Below are 21,875 nucleotides of genomic sequence, written 5' to 3'. Positions count from 1 at the left end.
ATCACACCATGGCTTACTCAACCAATGATTTTATGAAGGATAATGCTTGCTGGGGTCATCCTTATTGTCTATTCTCAGTTTGGCTGGAAACATCAGTGCAAAAGCAATCTTCTGTTGATGTAAGAGTTTCTTGCATTCCTTGAATCGATCACATCTCTCTCTTGTCGAATTCACAAAGTGTGGGAACAAGAACATTTTGTGGTTCTTCGCATAACACAAGATCTTTATTGGATGATCTCAGAAATTTGGCCAGAATTGATCGGGGCCTGTTTTCCACCACGGATTTCCGATCCGGGACACTGTGAGCTTGTTCAATTTCCAGCTTGCAGTCTGTTATGTCGAGCAGACTCGGGAAGAGCTCATTTAGAGATTTCACCATATCTCAGCCTACTTCATTCTCAGGAATTCCAACAATACGGAAGTTGTTTCGCCGATTACAATTCTCATTTTCCTCCAACTTTTCCCAGACGCACTGCAAATCTGCCTTGGTCGCTAGCAGGTTAGCAGCTAATTCCCTCTCCAATGACTCCAGATAATCGATCAGTTACTTGACGTCCCCATTCTTGTAACCAACTCAGAGAATTTCGTCTCCATGGCCACAATCGATCGACGTATTACAGCAAGATCCTCCAAGTCCGCTACAACCTTCGTCATCATTACCGACATACTTGACAGTTGATGCTGAATATCTCAGTTTGGACGGTGCGGCGTCCAAACTGAGTCCTTGGTTTGTGGGCCTGCCAGGGGCATCAGCTTGAGCACATGAGTCTTTTAATGTCTCCAGAGCCCGAGGATTTAGATTTCTTTGACATTTTGTCTTCATGGAACAGTTATGGAACAGAGTGTATTGAATCTCACTGGTTTATGACACAAAAAAACTAGCAAAGTGTGCAGAGCTCACCATTTACAGGTTTGACTCTCGTATGACACCACACGACTCCTATAAAGACTCTTTTCAAATACATTCTAGTACTTACCACTTACCAGTACAAACTAATCTTAAATCTTGCTGGCCTTTTATTGCCTAAAGAAATAGGGAAAAACAACTTTTTCTTAATACAAAAGCCTTGATGAATTAAGAATAGTAACAGATGGAAGAAACAAAAACATACAAATATAAACAAATGTGAAGTTTTTTCTTCAACCTCCTCCTTATAATCAAAGTGTTCCTCATCAAAGTTTCAGTGCAGCGTAGAGTGCTCAAAACACACCACTTTCAACAATTCATAGATTAAACATGAAAAATATCCTGTTTATTGGCTGTAGGTAGTGCAGAAATAAGTCATTAAGGTAAGCTAATTGATCACGGTAGTCTTGTGCGTGAAGTTAAAGCGCTTTAAGAGCATCTGCTAAATAAATACACTAAATGTAAATGTGCATCGATAATTACCCAAATTGTTTTCTTCTGAATTTCTTCTCAAAGCCCATTTTATTTTTAATATACACTCACCTAAAGGATTATTAGGAACACCTGTTCAATTTCTCATTAATGCAATTATCTAATCAACCAATCACATGGCATTGCTTCAATGCATTTAGGGGTGTGGTCCTGGTCAAGACAATCTCCTGAACTCCAAACTGAATATCAGAATTGGAAAGGTGATTTAAGCAATTTTGAGCGTGGCATGGTTGTTGGTGCCAGACGGGCCGGTCTGAGTATTTCACAATCTGCTCAGTTACTGGGATTTTCATGCACAACCATTTCTAGGGTTTACAAAGAATGGGGGGAAAAGGGAAAAACATCCAGTATGCGGCAGTCCTGTGGGCGAAAATGCCTTGTTGATGCTAGAGGTCAGAGGAGAATGGGCCGACTGATTCAAGCTGATAGAAGAGCAACTTTGAATGAAATAACCACTCGTTACAACCGAGGTATGCAGCAAAGCATTTGTGAAGCCACAACACGCACAACCTTGATGCGGATGGACTACAACAGCAGAAGACCCCACCGGGTACCACTCATCTCCACTACAAATAGGAAAAAGAGGCTACAATTTGCAAGAGCTCACCAAAATTGGACAGTTGAAGACTGGAAAAATGTTGCCTGGTCTGATGAGTCTCGATTTCTGTTGAGAAATTCAGATGGTAGAGTCAGAATTTGGCGTAAACAGAATGAGAACATGGATCCATCATGCCTTGTTACCACTGTGCAGGCTGGTGGTGGTGGTGTAATGGTGTGGGGGATGTTTTCTTGGCACACTTTAGGCCCCTTAGTGCCAATTGGGCATCGTTTAAATGCCACGGCCTACCTGAGCATTGTTTCTGACCATGTCCATCCCTTTATGGCCACCATGTACCCATCCTCTGATGGCTACTTCCAGCAGGATAATGCACCATGTCACAAAGCTCGAATCATTTCAAATTGGTTTCTTGAACATGACAATGAGTTCACTGTACTAAAATGGCCCCCACAGTCACCAGATCTCAACCCAATAGAGCATCTTTGGGATGTGGTGGAACGGGAGCTTCGTGCCCTGGATGTGCATCCCACAAATCTCCATCAACTGCAAGATGCTATCCTATCAATATGGGCCAACATTTCTAAAGAATGCTTTCAGCACCTTGTTGAATCAATGCCACGTAGAATTAAGGCAGTTCTGAAGGCGAAAGGGGGTCAAACAAAGTATTAGTATGATGTTCCTAATAATCCTTTAGGTGAGTGTATCTTCATAAATAATCCATTGTTTTTCCTACATCCAAACAGCACAAATATGATGCACATCCCTCACTATCACCACAGGTACATTGAGACTCCTCCCACTACCGTGAATAAAATGTACCTGGATGCACAAAATTAAGCACATTAGTGCACTTTTAAAAAGCAAATTGCAAAAAATCATGTATTATGTAGTCATGTCACCATTGTTGTCTTACTATATATAAATATTTGTGAATTCCCTGTACTTTAGTATTTATTTAGTTCACAACATTAAACATGTGGTTAACAAATGATCAGATATTACTGGTGAATGATGTTGATTTTTATGATAGACATATAATGCAGCCTAATAAAGGTCAATCCATGCCGAATCATTTCCAGAAGTGGCCGAGATAAGCAGAAGCAAATGCAGGTCACGAGAACTGACAACTGTAAAGCAGCTGCCAACAGCTGCCAACATGACATGGTGTCATTTGGTGTTATTGATTCTGTAGAAAGAAAGGTATCATTAATGTAGTTTTTATTATGCTTAATAAAATATTAAAATATAATATATCTTAGTAGGCTGGCAAATTCCAACTTCAACATGGTCACAGCTGGACAGGGTTTGAACCCCTGACTAATGGTGAAGGCTCCCCGACAGATCAGACGGAGCCGACGCATTAGAACACAGCTAGGTTGACGTTGGCTGTGTGAAAGATACGAAATGAAAAGGGGCCAAGTCAAGAGACATTGGAAGAAATAATACATTGACAAAGAAGAATGGCGTTGCAGTGTTTGTTAGCCAGAATTACTGATATTGCATCATGGCCGTGGAGTGGATATCGGATCATCTTATTTCGCTTAAGATCCAAACAGAGAGCAATGTACTGCATGTCCTGTCATGCTATGCACCGCAGTCCGGCTGCACTGATCAAGAGAAAGATGACTTCTGGAACGGCCTCGACGGCCATCCTCACACCATTGACGATGAAGAGTTAACTACCTCACACCATTGACGATGAAGAGCCAAACTACCTAAATGGACATATCGGGAGCACACAGGATGGGTTCGAAGAGATAAACGGTGGGCTTGAAACTCGAAATGAGGAAGTCGAGTGAGTTCTTGAGTGTGACGAATCACATGGCCTGGCAATCACTAACACCTTCTTCAAGAAGCAGCCGTCACATCTGGACACATGCATCGGCAGCCATGCAAAACAGATTGACTTCTGGCTCTTCCGGCAGTGAGAATTGAAGCTGGCCACCAACGGCAAAGTCATTCCATTATACAATGAAGCTCCACAACACTGGATACTTGTGCTCGACATGCATGGCAATAATGAATTCAGTGGTGGAAACTGCCGAACATCTACCAGCATGGTGGAAGCACTCAGCCAGCTTGAAGTGGGTGCTGCGTCGCCAGTGGCTGTGTAGGAATCTATCGCCACGTACGTCACTGCTGCACCAGGAACATCCTTAGGACAACAAAGCCCAATGTCTACTTCATCGACAAGCAAGTCTGGTGGTGGAATGAAGATGTCCACCGCACCATCAAGGAGAAGAAGGCCGCCTTCAGGAAGGTTGGACAACAAGGTTGGATCGAGTTGCAAACTCGATGTACAGAAGACACTCGGCATGACAATAATAGTGATGATAATAATAGTCTGACTGTGATAATGCAAGTAGTTCTCTCACTAGCTGCAAATGTGCTGGAATGGGCAATCGCGGAAGGAAAAAGCTCATACACATCTGGGATGGCATGGTGGTAGGTAAATTATAAGAGATTTTTAATTTTTGATTGAAGTATTCCTTTAAGAGCTAAAAGAGCTTTTCTTTTTTTTTTTTTTTGTTTACATTTTTAAATGCATCTTTTAAAGAATGTGAAGATAATTGTTAAAAAGTGTCATTTATAGAATTTATTTATTAGCTTTTATGGCTTTCTTAGCTTTTTATATCAATTGTGTAGAATAAACAATTTAACGTTAAAATATGTTAATATCTTGATGTGAGAAAAGATGAGTTTAATTTACCTCTGTTCCATAAACTTATAATTCCATGAATTAACTGGAAAATACATTGGTACAATACAGGTTGTTGATTGAGGGGGTGAATTTGCTCATTAGATTGATGGACATGTATGGATTTATTTTCTTAAATTGCAAGCACAGGAAATAAAGCAGACTTACATATTCAAGAATTAATCATTTTATTGCTTGACCTGCCATTGGGACAATCTATACCAAAAGGGTTACAACTTGAGTACATCCAACGAAATCAAACCGTATACAGTTATAGAAAAAGAATAATAGAAAAATGGTCCTCTGACATTTTATACCTCTCTGTGCTGAGGGTTTGACAAACTGAACAGCTGAAGAACATGTGAATTGGAGACTCTAAGCCTTGATGACAAAGCTTAAGACCAAATATATAAATTCCCCTGTAGATACTATAACATAATTCAGAAGAAAACACCAGCGGAAGTCATAGGGAATGAGAAGCAAGATACACAAAAGTATGAGGGGCTAATACAAACACCTTTCCAATGTACCACTGAATGTTCTTGAAGATACAGGGCCTGGAGTTGTTGTAAATTATAATAAAATAAAGAAAAAGTTGCAATTGTGGTGGTACAAAACCATTAAATCTTTTCACAGAACAAAAGACAAATGGCAAAAGATTGATAGTTCCTTTTAGTTGACAAAAACTGCAACATCAATTCTGCACAGCCAAACAATAAAGTTAATTGGACAGTGCACGAGCTATAATCCGTACACTGCTAAGCAATTAAATCAAATGGTGTCACAGTTTACAATATGAGGACAACACATACCAACTCATTATAAACAATTAAACATGTTAATTTATTCCACCCCATCATAAGGCATAAGCCACTTGAAAATACAGTGGAACAGTTAATCAAAAGGCTATATCGTATTTGAAATATCCCCTGCAATTGGTTTTGAAGCTACAGCACCACAATTTTTCTGATTCTGAATTTCAAATAAAATCTTGGAACTAGAGTGGCAGAAATCTGAGCATGTAAGCAAAAATCTTATTTTAGACAGTTGCACTGACATGCCAAATCAACTGTCATGGAATGACAACAGGAGAGGAAAAATTAAACAAAATATGTCAATTTGGTTAGTAGGGCAAACCCAGATACTTAAAATGAAAACAAACTACATATATAGCTCTGGAAAAAATTGAGACCACTCCAAATTTTCAGTTTCTCTTGATATACCATTTATAGGTATATGTTTGAGTAACATACATTTTTTTTGTATTTATTCTAAAAAGTACTGACAACATTTCTCCCAAATTCCAAATAAAATTGTCATTTACAGAATTTATTTGCAGAAAATGAACTGGTCAAAATAACAAAAAAGATGCAGTGTTATCGGACCTCGAATAATGCAAAGAAAACAAGTTCATATTCATTTTTTAAACACATCACAAATGTTTTAACTTAGGAAGAGTTCAGAAATCTGTATTTGGTGGAATAATCTTGATTTCCAATCACAGATTTCAAAGCAATTTTGGGAAAGTTCTGTGCACACCCCAAATTACTGGAGCTTTACATCTGAATATATAACTCTGGCCTACTAATCAATTATACTGTTATGGAGACCACATAAGGATGAAATAAAATATTAAAGTTTAAAAGTAATACAGGTATCAAGCTGACAGAGCAGTTATGAATATATTACGGGGAAAGCAAAATCAAAACAATAAATCTGGCACTTGCAATAACATGAGTCTGCGGTATAAAGCAGCTGTGTATCTGTATACTACATGTCTGTATAACAAAGACGTATGGAATAAAATCACAAAGTTAAAATACAAACCAATTCATTCGAAATAATACAAGTGTGACAACAATTTAAATTTTGCAACTGTTAACACTATATTGTACCACCCAATAAAACTGTACAACACAGCTCGGAGAACCCAATTAATAAAGACCAATATCTGATTAGAGATTAAGGTGGTGGTGGAGTCTTTTTCATAATATTGTATGGATTCCAAACCTAATGCCATACATACACTGTGAACTCAACACAAGTGGTAAATACTGTCTCTGTTTTAAGACTTATTTAATTATGAGTAGCATAAATTATCTAAAACTGAAGACAAAATAAAAAGGACATTTAAAATTTGAAAACAAATAGCAAATTCATAGCCCTCCCCCAATTATCCACATACTTGGATGTGGTTTAGTTTATTCAGCTAACAAATGAGAAAGAATAACATTTGGGATTTCAAAGACGTTTACATGCAATCTCATAGAGAGAGAGAGAAGCTAATGGGAAAAATCTCTGTGGGCCAAGGAGGTCACCAAGTAGTCACTTCCTGCTGCGTAAAAAGAGGATACTCACATTCTCAGTCACAAAGCATCACCAGCTCAGTTTTTACAGACAAGTATAAAACAAATACTCCGTTAACCACAACTGTTAAATTTCTGTAACTCTCCCGATATTAACTATTAAACAACTGTATCAACAATTATAATCGTAACTTTTCTGTACTTCTCTCCACCGTAATTTCTTTGACCAAACAAAATAATTAATTAAAATAACATTAACTTTGTGGTGGACACAAACAAAAGCATTTGCAGCAGAGGGCATTTCAGAAAGAAGGAAATGTGTAAAAAGTGTAACTTCAAAAGGGGATTTGACTAATCCTGGTCCGCTCTACATAAGAGTCCATACAACATGGAGGATGAAGGAAAAGCAGAACGTCCAACTGAGTATGAAAAAAAGCCTTGTTCCCCCAATGCTATGGGATCAAATGCCACAATGGAAAAACATCAGGCGCATATAAAGAGTTCTTTATATATGTGTATATATATAGATATCAAACTGTGCAAAACAATATGGTTATGGTCATTTACTTCTAATATATAATCATTTACATACACTATATATGTTCAGCTATAACAATAAAAGAGCAAAGCTGATGACCATCATAAACACGGTGACATTTAAACTTTGGTACCCTCAAGAAAACAACATAGCACACATGGATTTGCCTTTGGCTTCTCTATATTCAAACGCTTGAAATTAATGGGGGAAAACTGAATCTGAAACTCTTCAACGGCTCAATTAAAATACATAATATACTCTACACAACTGTCAGCCTTGCCAAAGTTTTCCTTCCATTCTAAACACTGTTACAAAGAAACTTGTAATTGCAATTTGGAGGCAAGAGAAAATTCTGATAGATTTTTGTTATGTTCACTTGACAGGCATCTGTGGCACAATAATTGGCTCGTTTCTCAGGCAAAACAAACAATCAGCCTTATGGTAAATGTACGACGGATACAAATGTGACAGGGTGCAGCACAAATCCAAAAAAAGACAGAGAGAACACTGAAGTGAATGGGCACCTGGGTGTTGGAAAAGTAAATAAAGAAAAGTATGAAAATAAAGCAGATTTGCATTGGTGGACCCTGCAATAGAGGAGGAAAGAGCCTAATGCATCTCAGACGGACAGAGACACAAAGCTGTTGTACTGCTGTATGTTTCTCTTCAGAATATCTGAGCAGGGACCAAGCACACGTTCGAACCGGGGACGGTCAAGTTTGACGCACTTTAGTGGACCACGAGCAACCACTGTGGCGGCACGAGGGCGGTTCATGAGCAGGGCAATCTCACCTGTTGAAACATATGGATGTAAATCAGAAATAAACACAACAAAGGACAAGCAGAACATAAGAAAACACTAAGAGCAGAAACATACTTAACGCAAGTCTAGAAATGCAGACCCGGGCACTTGGGCAAGGAATTACCAATGCACAGTTCGGCTGAACATACTTCATGTGCGTTTTTGTGTCAATGTTGCGATAACAAACCTCAGTCCTCAAGCTGGAGATATAGAGTAACCTTCAAAAGTATGCGTAATAAAACCAAATTTTGGTTTTGCTAGCTTGCATAGCTAGAAGCATCTAAGTTCACATATTTGCAAAGAGCATGTTTCAGACATATCAATATGTGATTAAATGGCATTTCTCATTTGTGAGTAGGACAATATCGTTTGCTTAATGAAAACATGTCCAATGTAAATTACATTATTGTGATGTCGGTCAATAAACAGTCCAGTCATTTCTGGGGGATTTGCCATTCATTCATACACAAGCTATTTTTCAGAAAGTAAAGAGAAACACATTTACCAAAGTAGTCAGAGGGTGCGAGTCTTCCAACCTCCACAAACTCCTCATTCTCCGACCGTCGCTGCAGGACTGCTGCAGACCCCTGAGGACACAAATCTAAACCAATATATCTGTTCTCCCTTGATATCTCTGATATTTTAGGACAGCCACCTTCAATAAATTGTTTTTTTTTGCATTATTTACCTTGTAATTGTTTAATATTATATAGTTTATAATTGTATATGCCAAAAGATACATCCTAAACTCTATATACAGTAATATTCTGGATGGCTAATTTGTTTTCTTTTTCTTGGGCTTAGAAAACAAGATACATGATTTGTTTGACGGTTTATATTTAGCTGTAAGGTTTATTTCAGATAGATTCACTCATACGGGTCATGTGATTTCTTGCGCGTACTTGGAGCTTGCCGGATATAGGAGACGGGAAGGCACCCGTTCACGCTCAAGCTCATTTGAATGGAGTTCACTGCACAGCGTGGAAGCCATTCTTCCTTTTTCCTTGATCTGAGTCTCTGAAGTTAACGCAAAAGAGTAATTTGGAATTTATTGTGTGCAGTCATGTTTTCTTTCTGATAAAGATTGTGATATATACTATATGTATTTTCCAGTTAATTCATTCATTAAATTAAATGTGATCATTATGGCATGCATCAAGTTGTTGTGGTTATTCGTTGTTCTTGCTCATTTTAGAGGCAATACAACAAGTCTGTGCAAATTTTATCAGATCTCATTTATTATCTGTTTGATGTCATTGTGATTACGAAAAACGTGATTGTAGCATTGCTACCTGACATTTGTTATTAATTTGATTTGTTTATATCATTGATAAGGAGGTTGTTGATTGAGGGGGTGAATTTTCTCATTAGATTGATGGACATGATGTATGGATTTATTATCTTAAATTGCTTCTCTTTTTGATTTGAGTTTCTTTTCATGAAATTACATTTACGTACATTTGACATTTACTGCTTATATTTCTTTTTTTTCCCTCCCCAATTTGGGATGCCCAATTCCCAATGCGATCCAAGTCCTTGTGGTGGTGTAGTGACTCGCCTCAATCAGGGTGGCGGAGGATGAATCTCAGTTGCCTCCATGTCAAGCGCATTACCGCGGAGACATAGCATGTGTGCAGGCTTCACGGTACTCACTGCAGCATCCACGCACAATTAACAACATGCCCCACCAAGAGCGAGAACCACATTATAGCGACTATGTGTTTACCCCATGTGACTCTACCCTCCCTAGCAACCGGGCCAATTTGGTTGCTTAGGAGACCTGGCTGGAGTCACTCAGCACGCCCTGAATTCGAACTCACCACTCCAGGGGTGGTAGTCAGTGTCTTTACTCGGTGAGCTACCGAGAGCCCTACTGCTTGTATTTCTATGGAAATTTGACATTCATAACGGGCAATTAATTCATTTAAATGCTATGTTTGTTGATTTGTGGGTTACATTTGTTCTGTTCCTATAGAACACCCAATTCTACACATACACACGGAAACCATTTAAGATTCCTCTGTCTTGGAAAATAAATCCCCTTTGTAGGGCATTGAACAGTTAACCAGCCTCTCTCATTAATTGATCGATCCCAGTCACATAATCATGACCAGCCGTTTCACCTTCTCCCACACCCTTAAAAACTGAATCAATCAAATATATTTGCTTCAGTACATATTATTTACTTTGTGTTTATTATTGTCAGTAGCAGTGTAAAAGTGAACAGATATATCAACAAGCAAACCTACCTCAAGGATAATAAAAAATTCATCTCCAGGCTGACCCTGCACAACAATCTTCTGGCCATCCTCAAACTGGACTGTTTCAAGGGCGTCAGCAACAGTCAACCGTTCCCATTTATCCAGGGATTCTGCTCACAACATTTTAGCACAGGTTGTTTGTAGGTCACATTTAGTTACATTAGCCAGAATTATATGCTGCAAAATGGAAAGAATAAAAACTAGGGGCCGGTTGCACCAGCTGGACATAAAAAATATGGGCGTAAGCCCTACGCCGGGCTTAGCTATGTCCAGCCTTGTGATAAATATTAACACCTGTTGCACCATCCAAAACTATGACAAGGCACAGCTACGCCCAGTGTAGATGATGCGCATCCATGCTGACACATTCTACCGCAGTGATAGTTGCTATGCCATTCATGTTGCTATGGTTACAAACTTAAATTTACTGTTGAATAAATTAAAAATGACATCAGACACCAGTCATGAAGGTAACATTGCCTCTTAAAAATAGTAGGCTAATAAATAGTAATAAACCTGTTTCCACTGGGTCTACGTAGTAGCCTTTGTAAATTTATGAAGCAAGTTTTAGTTTAATGAAGCTGCTTAGCTGCATCTCTTGTAGAGAATCCCAATCCGCGTTTAGCACCACGGACAGCTCCGAAAAACATGGCAACTGTACCTAAATCGTGGCAAGGACAAGAGATCCGGATCTCCAATTTGTGTTACTGGACAAAGAAATTATGAGTGAGGAGATGGAGAGGTTAAGGGTGGAAAAGGAGACGCTTGAGCTTGAGAAACGGAAACTTGCCTTAGCAATCCAGCTATTACAGCGAAGGGCCAGCAACACAATAGAGCATGACTGTGTTTTTAGGAACATCTAAATAATCCCATAAACACCATTAATCTAAATAAATATACTGTAAATACCTGAATAAACAAAACAAATTTAAAAATCAATAAATAAATAATTCTAACAATTCAGCCCTGCTAAAATTCAATCTTTCAATGAGCTCTCTTTACCCATATATATAGGATTGGTGCATCTCTCATTATTCTTTCACACGTGAAAGCCTGCTGAAACAACTCAAGACTTTTCACTTTACACCTACCTTTGATTAGGCGTAAGATTTAGTCTCAAATGTAGCACTGTGCCTACATGGTGCAACAGGTATAAATTCTCCAAAAGACTTCAGGCATATTTTACGTCCAGCCTAACCTTACAACTTAGTGTACGTCCGTCCAGCTGGTGAAACCGGCCCTAGGACTTTGATTGTTTACTATCCAAACAGACATGTTAAAACGCATTATTATAAAACTTACCCAAAATGGAGACCTTGCTAAGGAATTCTTCATACATTTTTCTCTTTCTCAGAGTGCTTCCCTAAAATAGAAAATCATGGTTCAGCAAAAAAAATATTTTGCACTTGTTAAAAACATTACAATTGTTCCTTGTCAAACATGTAAGAGTTGCTAAGATTATAGTATAATACCTCTTATTTTAATAATGGCATGACATGTGTAAGTCAGTTTAGAGTATACCAACCATGAGTATTCTCCTATAGCTGTCTCTATCAATCCCCCACAGCTTGACATTGGTCTTTGCTCTAACAGTGGCTGCTCTGGGAGTGCCGTAGATTAAAGCCAGTTCACCAAAACTGCCACCCTCTCCAATACTGGTCACCCACTCATTGTTGACATACACCTAACGAAAACAACAATTATCATGAACACTTCGATCATTATCATTTCAAATATTAATTAAAATACAAGTCAAATGTCCCGCAAACTGAATTACTGAAATTTAGGGCTGGGTGAAAGGTCAATGTTATCGGATATAAACCATGTCATACAAAGATCCCGATGCCGAAGTTTGACACTCAATTGACAGACGACGATCGACAATATCGGGAAATGGCAAAACCATGGATCTGGGAAGTCAGCAAATACATGTATATTAAAGAGTAGGCCAGGGTGTGAAACTACCACCCATCACCCGCAAAATGTGACTAGGCTGAATCCAGTTCACAAGCTACTTGTCCAAATGTATTTCATGCATGAGTAATTTTGCTCTGTAACTGTATTACCAAAACACAATACAAACACATTTGATAAGAGCACACATTTGGCAGCATTATTTTGGGAACACAATGGAATTTATTAGGCATTATTATCATCATTATTAGTTTTACATTAATAATTGTCTTTAGTTCTTAATCTGTAGGCTATTAGTCACGTTTCACCTGGTGTCGTTGACGGATACTTGTGTGATGGCAAATGGAGCCACTGGAGATGATACATGTTTAAATAAGTTTCTTAAATAAGATTTTATGATCACTTTATTTTATTGCTTTTTTTGTTTAGTTTAAAGTGCCATTTGAATTTAGAAATGTCTTTTGTTTATGCTTTTTGTGTTTCAATAAATTAATACAAAAATGTAAGCAAAATCAATCAAGCAAATTACATCGTCAACCCCATCGGCAGGGGGGGTTGACGATGTAATGGTATATCGCAATATTTTTTTAAGCCGATTTATCGATAAAATAATTTTTATATAATCGCCCAGCACAACTGTAATGTCTTATCTGATTCGACATAATATTTGGAAGCATTCCACTTACATCCATTTCACCTTGGTCGATAACATAAAAGTTATCACCCTCATCCCCTGAAATGATAAATAAAATGCATTAGTCTAACTAATTTTTCAGAAGTAAATCACAAATTCAGCTTCTCCAAATGAAGCCTTACCTTGTTGAATGACAGTTTCTCCTGCAATGTAGGTGACTGAGAACATGGCATCAAATATATCACTGTGAAGAGTAAAATATGTTATAATAAACATTCAAGATGCAAACTGAAAAATAAATCTGAATAATTTCATGTACTAATCAAAACATAGGTTACCTTCTCTCATTGTCATCGAGATGGGAAAAAAGCACATTTTTCTCAATCGCTTTAGCAAGGGCAGCCATTGTTTTATAGTCTTTAGGAATGACCTGTGAATCAACAGGAAAAAGCAATATATTACATAAACAGTGTCCACACTTTAATAACTGTATTTAAAGTCACATTAAGCATGTCAACAATATGATTTTTGTATGAAATTCTGTAACATTTACCTTTCTGACATAAGAAGCAGCATCTTCTTCAGTGTAGACCTCTGCGCTGATGGCACCACGGCGCCGCCGGCCCTTAACCACAGGGTTCATGGGAGGAGAGACCTCATCTTCACGGGAGTCTGAACGAGAGCTCGACTTCTGCTGGCTGATGATCTGTTTAGCTTCCTCCTGATGAGACATAAATGCTGTTAATACCATTAAAACTTACATATAAGAATATTCGTAATGAAAATTGAGCCCTAGAATTTGTTGCAAGTCGTTTCCCTGACCGACCTTCTCAAGCCTTTCAAAGTACTCTCTGAGGAAAGCCATGGGCTTGTCAGGCCTGGAGGTGCACAGCTGCACAATACAGTCCTTCAGCAGCTGCTGGATGTTGTGCTTCTGCACGTAGCGCTCACACTCCCGCAAACTCCTCTCCTCTTCACTGCTCGTACTGCTGGACGCCATGATGACCTGCTGACCTGGCACATGCAATTCACATCAGCTCATGAAATGCAATAATCTGGAAGAAGCAAATCAAGCTCTACCTCCCCACCAAAACAAGCACAACATCCTTAGAGGCGAACAAACTTTGAAAACTATCACTTTGCTTTTTAGAGTAGGTTGGCTTTCATTTCTAATTTCATATGAAATACAAAAAGAATCGGTAGCATTTAAACAATTTGGAAGGAAATGCAAAAAAATTAAATTCCTGACTAAAAGTAAGAGCAATTTTCAGCCGATAAAATATTTTAGAACAGAGTGATCCAATGGACTGCTTTCACACTTCTGAGTTTTTGAACATGGAAGTAAACAATTGCAGGGTAAACTCAAGATAGCGGTTAACGGGAGTGAATAGGTGAAATATACGGCAAAACCTTTTCGCATCTGCGGTAAATAATTTTTTTACAAATCTTTCCAGGGTAATATAATACAAGTATATTATATATAAATTTACACCAAATAATAAAAAATTGCAAATATAGCAATGTTGGCTAGATTTATGATGCTAAATAAGGCAGACTATTCCAGGGCTTTCTAAGATCTTGTTAATTTTTATAACTTTCCCAGTCCTGAAAATCCTCATCTAAAGATTTCTGTGGGAACCCAGTTGTAAATTTATCCAAGCGATCCGGTAATCATGACCAAAATAAAAAATAAAACAAACATATGCCAGTGCTTATCAATGGTGTTATCATCGTTAATGAAAACTAAACGAAAACATTTGAACTGAAATTTAAAAAAAAAAGAAAACTGAAACAAATACTTTTTCATATCTCAAAAACTAACTAAAATATTGACCTTTAAATAATTAAATATATATATATATATATATACACACACATACACACACACACACACAGTATCTCACAAAAGTGTGTACACCCCTCACATTTTTGTAAATATTTGATTATACCTTTTCAAGTGACAACACTGAAGAAATGACACTTTGCTGCAATGTAATGTAGGGAGTGTACAGCTTGTATAACAGTGTAAATATGCTGTCCCCTCAAAATAACTCAACACACAGCCATTAATGTCTAAATCGCTGGCAACAAAAGTGAGTACACCCCTAAGTAAAAATGTACAAATTGGGCCCAAAGTGTCAATATTTTGTGTGGCCACCATTATTTTCCAGCACTGTTTAACCCTCTTGGGCATGGAGTTCACCAGAGCTTCACAGGTTGCCACTGGAGTCCTCTTCCACTCCTCCATGACAACAGCATGGAGCTGGTGGATGTTAGAGACCTTGTGCTCCTCCATCTTCCATTTGAGGATGCCCCACAGATGCTCTCAATAGGGTTTAGGTCTGGAGACATGCTTGGCCAGTCATCACCTTCACCCTCAGCTTCTTTAGCAAGGCAGTCTTGGAGGTGTGTTTGCGTTAGTTATCATGCTGGAATACTGCCCTGCAGCCTAGTCTCCGAAGGGAGGGGATCATGCCCAGTATGTCACAGTACATGTTGGCAATCATGGTTCCCTCAATGAACTGTAGATCCCCAGTGCCGGCAGCACTCATGCAGCACCAGACCATGACACTCCCACCACCATGCTTGACTGTAGGCAAGACACACTTGTCTTTGTACTCCTCACCTGGTTGCCGCCACACACATACTTGACACCATCTGAACCAAATATGTTTATCTTGGTCTCATCAGACAACAGGACATGGTTCCAGTAATCCATGTCCTTAGTCTGCTTGTCTTCAGCAAACTTTCTGCAGGCTTTCCTGTGCATCATCTTTAGAAGCGGCTGCCTTCTGGGACAACAGCCATGCAGACCAATTTGATGCAGTGTGCGGCATATGGTCTGAGCACTGACAGGCTGACCCCCCACCCCTTCAACCTCTGCAGCAATGCTGGCAGCACTCATACGTCTATTTCCCAAAGACAACCTCTGGATATGACGCTGAGCACGTGCACTCAACTTATTTGGTCGACCATGGCGAGGCCTGTTCTGAGTGGAACCTGTCCTGTTAAACCGCCGTATGGTCTTGGCCACCGTGCTGCAGCTCAGTGTCAAGGTCTTGGCAATCTTCTTATAGCCTAGGCCATTTTTATGTAGAGCAACAATTCTTTTTTGCAGATCCTCAGAGAGATCTTTGCCATGAGGTGCCATCTTGAACTTCCAGTGACCAGTATGAGGGAGTGTGAGAGTGATGACACCAAATTTAACACACCTGCTCCCCATTCAAACCTGAGATCTTGTAAAACTAACGAGTCACATGACACCGGGGAGGGAAAATGGCTAATTGGGCCCAATTTGGACATTTTCACTTAGGGGTGTAGCCCTTTTCTTTAATTTTTTTCACATACATATATATATATATATATATATATATATATATATATATATATGTGAAAAAAATTATGCGTTTATATATATATATATTTGTACTCCATATCCCACAATTCCAAGCAAACTACACTACTAAATTTTGTGCACTACATTACCCATACACCCCTTGGTTCGAGGTCTATAATTAGACCTCACTTCCTTCCTTTGTTTCTTTGGCATTGGTGAGGTGTGGGTGTTTGAATGGACACCCAACCATGTCCTTCGAGTCCTTTCCTTAGGATGCGTTAAGTAAGTTTGTTTTGCCAATTGTATTGTTTGAATTTGTTTATTCGAATTGTTTGGATTGAGTATATGTTGTTGATATGTGTATTGATGAATTATATGAGTTTGATTTCCTTTATTGTATTGTTTGTAGTGACTTCAGACCATCTTGTACATCCTGTCCATCTGTTAACACCTGTCCATTTACATCATGTGAATCAGCTCCATGTGAATGTATGAACTTCATGTCATGTAAATTACCCAAGGCTTAATCATCTAACTGTCAACTGTGACTTGAAAAAAACCCTGTCCACAGTGCAAAGGCAGATATCTTGGTATCCTTCATGGAGTCAATTGTCGTGATCAGGATAACGGTACATTCTATCATTGTCGCCTTGGAGGTTCTGGCAAGGTACTGCTTAAAGTTGTTGAAGTACTTCTCCATTATAAAGGCAGATCCTTGCAAACCTATGCCATCCTGGATGATGGATCAGAACATACCATGTTGCTACCTCAAGCATCTGATTCTTTGGGCCTCAATGGGGTAACTGAGTCTCTAATGGTTAGAACTGTACGTCAAGATACTCTTGCACTTGAAGGCTCTTCTGTAACCTTTGAAATATCCTCTATGGCCAATCCAGAAAAGAAGTATTCCATTTCCAATGCCTTTTCTGCTGCCAGATTTGGACTGGCAGAACAGACGTATCCTTTTGAGATCTTGCAGAGACGTTTCAGACATCTGCGAGACTTACCCCTTCCAGCCTTCGCTAATGTCCAACCCCTTATTCTTATAGGTGCAGACTACACACACCTGATAAATCCAATTGATCAGGTGTATTTCGGGCCTCCTAAATCCCCAGCCGCAATCCAGACCAGGCTAGGCTGGGTACTTCAAGGCCCAATACCGATTCCTAACACTGATGAGATGCAGTGTCTTTTTACCATCACTAATCCACTAGAAGAACTTCGCCATGATGTGGAGAAATTATGGAAAGTAGACATCCTTCCTTTCAGAAATGAGAAAGTCATTACTAGGTCCAAGCAGGACCAAGAAGCTATGGACTTGTTGGCCTCCAAGTCTAAAGAGTTGCGGATGGTGTGCAAATATATGCCACTCCGTTATTGCATGCTGCTTCCGCCATAGGGTTACGAGCTTCACCAAATGCATTTATGTCTTCTCTCAGATGTATCGAGCGACGCCTCCAAAGAAATCCTAAAACTGCTGCTGTGTATGACCAAGAAATTGCTAAGTTGGAGGAGTCCGGTTATGTTTCCAAAGTGGAACTTCCTCATGACTCATCTAATGAATCATGGTATATTCCTCATCATATTGTGGAGCATAAATGGACAAAAAAGAATAGTCTTCAATTGCTCCTATCAATATAACGGTGTGTCACTTAACAGTCAACTGCTTCCTGGTCCACAATTGGGCCCTTCCTTACTTGTCTTACTCCGGTTTCGTCGGTGCCCAGTGGCAATTAGTGGGGATATAAAATCTATGTTCCATCAAGTTAGGCTACTACCAGAAGACCGTTCTCTTCTACGCTTCCTGTGGCGCAATATGAAAAGGTCAAATCCACCTGACATCTACGAATGGCAAGTTTTGCCCTCTGGCACAGTATGTAGTCCATGTTGAGCAACATATGCTCTACAAAGGCATGTCCATGATCACCACAAAGGATATGAAGATATAGTGAGTTCTGTACTTCAGTCATTCTATGTGGACAACTGTTTAGAGAGTTTCCCAAATGTGCAAACCGCTAAGAACTTCCTAGACCGAATGCATTCTTTACTGATGAGTGGAGGATTTGAAATCAGACAAGTAACCAGCCTGATGTTGTCAGATATCTTCACCCTGAAGCCAGGTCTGAGAGTGCTGAACTGTGGATCAATCAAGACCGTTTGGATCCTAAAGAAGGAGCTCTGGGTCTGAGTTGGCACTGTCTCTCTGATTCATTAGGGTATCGATCCCGAACTGTGGAGTATAAAATATAAAGTCCTCGCTAGTCAGTATGACCCCTTGGGTTACATAACCCCCTTAACAACGCAAGCTAAAGTCATCATACAACAATGCAGGATGAAGTCCCGGGGCTGGGATAATCCCCTTATGCCAAATCCTATTCAACAGGCCTGGAAGGCTTGGGAAACCAAGCTCCCTGACCTGTCATTGATACAGTTTTCTCGGTGTTATCCAACTTTACCTTCCAACCAAATAACATCCAGAGAGTTGCACATTTTTTGCGACGCCTCAGATAGCGCATATGGGTCAGTAACCTATTTGCGAATGGAAACTGACAAGGGTGTGGTACATACTTCCTTCGTCATGGCAAGATCTCGAGTTGCCCCCAAAAGATAAATATCCATCCCTCGTCTAGAACTTTGCGCTGCTCTAACAGGTGCACAGCTTTGTAAACTCCTGCAGAATGAATTGCCTCATCCTTTGACAAATATTGTCCTATGGTCCGATTCGACAACAGTCTTGTCTTGGTTGCATTCCCTCTCCTGCCGTTACAAAGTTTTTGTAGCTAACAGAGTCACTGAAATCCTAGAACTCACTAATCCCTCCTCTTGGAGGTATATTCCTTCTGCACAGAATCCAGCAGATGACATTACGAGAGGCAAAACTCTTATTGAGTGTTTGAATGGACACCCAACCATGTCCTTTCCTTAGGATGCATTAAGTAAGTTTGTTTTGTCAATTGTATTGTTTGAATTTGTTTATTTGAATTGAGTATATGTTGTTGATATGTGTATTGATGAATTATGAGTTTGAGTTCCTTTATTGTATTGTTTGTAGTGACTCAAGACCATCTTGTACATCCTGTTCATCCGTTAACACCTGTCTATTTACATTGTGTTAATCAGCTCCATGTGAATGTATGAAATTCATTGAATTACCCAAGGCTTAATCATCCTGAACTTAAAATAAAAGAGAGCAAACAATGCCCAATTGGCACTAAGGGGCCTAAAGTGTGCCAAGAAAACATCCCCCACACCATTACACCACCACCACCAGCCTGCACAGTGGTAACAAGGCATGATGGATCCATGTTCTCCTTCTGTTTACTCTACCATCTGAATGTCTCAACAGAAATCAAGACTCATCAGACCAGGCAACATTTTTCCAGTCTTCAACTGTCCAATTTTGGTGAGCTCTTGCAAATTGTAGCCTCTTTTTCCTATTTGTAGTGGAGATGAGTGGTACCCGGTGGGGTCTTCTGCTGTTGTAGCCCATCCGCCTCAAGGTTGTGCGTGTTGTGGCTTCACAAATGCTTTGCTGCATACCTCAGTTGTAACGAGTGGTTATTTCAGTCAAAGTTGCTCTTCTATCAGCTTGAATCAGTCGGCCCATTCTCCTCTGACCTCTAGCATCAACAAGGCATTTTCACCCACAGGACTGCCACATACTGGATGTTTTTCCCTTTTCACAGCATTCTTTGTAAACCCTAGAAATGGTTGTGCGTGAAAATCCCAGTAACTGAGCAGATTGTGAAATACTCAGACCGGCCCGTCTGGCACCAACAACCATGCCACGCTCAAAATTGCTTAAATCACCTTTCTTTCCCATTCTGACATTCAGTTTGGAGTTCAAGAGATTGTCTTGACCAGGACCACACCCCTAAATGCATTGAAGCAACTGCCATGTGATTGGTTGATTAGATAATTGCATTAATGAGAAATTGAACAGGTGTTCCTAATAATCCTTTAGGTGAGTGTACATACATACACACACACACACACACACACACGGTAGGGTGAATATGGGTAAACAGGGACACTTTTGTCACTTTGAATTATAATCCAGATGCCACAGAACACACAGTCATTATACCTTTATAGAAAGCTTAAGATGTCTCCTACCTAGTCAAAAGCAAAAATTAAGAAATACTCGAGACTGGGAAGAACAACATTTGGAGACCCTCTTCTGAAATCCCATTTGTGTGTGTGTTTTCAGGCAATATTACAGTATTAAAGTGAGACAGAAAAAATTATTCTATAGAAAATATCTACAAATTATTTGAAATTCGTTTTAATATTTACTTATAAACTTGCACATTATAAATCATAATATAATAACATTTACAAATATTAAGTCAACCTTTAAAATATTTGACTCACATTTCTGTCATTTTCTTTACCACTGCTCCCAAATCCCAATGTAAAATCATCCATTTAAAAACTCTAAAAAGTTAATTGTTTGCCTCTCAAAGATTGTTTAGTAATGTACATACAGATACAATAGGGGTTAAGCTAACTATCCAAAATTACCCATCTTCACCCTATGTTATTATAACATTTTATGTATAGGATTAAACAAGAAAATGCCACTAGATAAAAGGTAACGCAAGACTGCCCGGAGACATGTAATGATGTTTGACTTTTTAAACAATACCAGTAAATGCTTTAGCAGCCATACAATCCTAAAACTAAAATAAAAACTAAATAAAGGTTAACAGTATGAACATATTTACAAAATAGCCAGTAAATCAGAACCAGTGAATATGCGAATCAGCAACTTAGGGATATAAATTATTGTTATTTTCTCAATAATCAATTGAGAAAGGCCTGTGTTGCGTGTTGACAGGCGTGATGTGCCCCCTGAGAACATCGCATTCGCAGTTTGCTCAAAGGCATCTCTCAATATAACGTTACTTAGATATGTTAAAATAACATTTTAGTGCAAGCAATCGCGTTTTACACATATTTAAACATAAAGCAGGGTAATCTAGCAGCCTCTTCTAGCTTTATGTTGTCTGTAAGCAGTTTTGTTAAGAACTAATAAACGCCATCTTGCAAGCGACATTATCACAACAACGGAAGCCGACGGCATTACTACAAGCTCTCCATAGACCCGTTACCTCACAAATCGATATCACAAACAGTGCGAGCGGAGAGTTGTGCTATTAATATTCATACCTGAGTCGTGTCAATGAGTTTGTCTACGTTGTTTTACTCCGTAACACTGTCTTTCACACAGTCCTCGGATGGATAGCTCACCGGAAAAGGTTATGGCCAATCACAAACAACGAATGACGTCAAAGCGCCTCGATCTGGGAAGCTCGTTACTCCTAACAACCTTAAAGGGCAAGGGCTTGTTTTTGTTTATGGAGGGGAGGTTGTGAACCAAGTCATTTATTATATTCTGCTGCACAGAAAGTGCTACATATTGAA

The 21,875-nt window shown here is 39.1% G+C and overlaps 1 protein-coding gene and 1 pseudogene across 2 annotated transcripts; one reads left to right on the top strand and one right to left on the bottom strand.

Annotated features, from left to right (window-relative positions):
• Positions 1-21,875, top strand: part of LOC127648118 (monocarboxylate transporter 4-like) — a 153,833-nt pseudogene that overhangs the window by 90,732 nt on the left and 41,226 nt on the right.
• LOC127647192 (cAMP-dependent protein kinase type I-alpha regulatory subunit) lies at positions 4,834-21,726 on the bottom strand. Of its 2 annotated transcripts, none has more exons than XM_052131305.1 (11): positions 21,621-21,726; positions 13,938-14,125; positions 13,665-13,832; positions 13,450-13,541; positions 13,294-13,355; positions 13,164-13,210; positions 12,089-12,247; positions 11,866-11,926; positions 10,552-10,673; positions 8,808-8,889; positions 4,834-8,292 (listed from the first exon to the last, which is right to left on the bottom strand). In XM_052131305.1, the coding sequence occupies exons 2-11, from the start codon at positions 14,109-14,111 to the stop codon at positions 8,120-8,122; spliced, it is 1,140 nt and encodes a 379-aa protein (XP_051987265.1). In that variant the 5' UTR covers positions 14,112-14,125; positions 21,621-21,726; the 3' UTR covers positions 4,834-8,119. The 2 variants fall into 2 exon arrangements, with proteins under 2 accessions (XP_051987265.1, XP_051987266.1); XM_052131306.1 differs by having other exon boundaries at positions 13,938-14,120; positions 21,621-21,719.

Source organism: Xyrauchen texanus, chromosome 8, assembly GCF_025860055.1.
Source record: "Xyrauchen texanus isolate HMW12.3.18 chromosome 8, RBS_HiC_50CHRs, whole genome shotgun sequence".
In the NCBI taxonomy this organism is placed as follows: domain Eukaryota; kingdom Metazoa; phylum Chordata; class Actinopteri; order Cypriniformes; family Catostomidae; genus Xyrauchen; species Xyrauchen texanus.
Note: the sequence above shows the minus strand (reverse complement) of the source record. Positions and strands in the feature narration are given on the sequence as shown.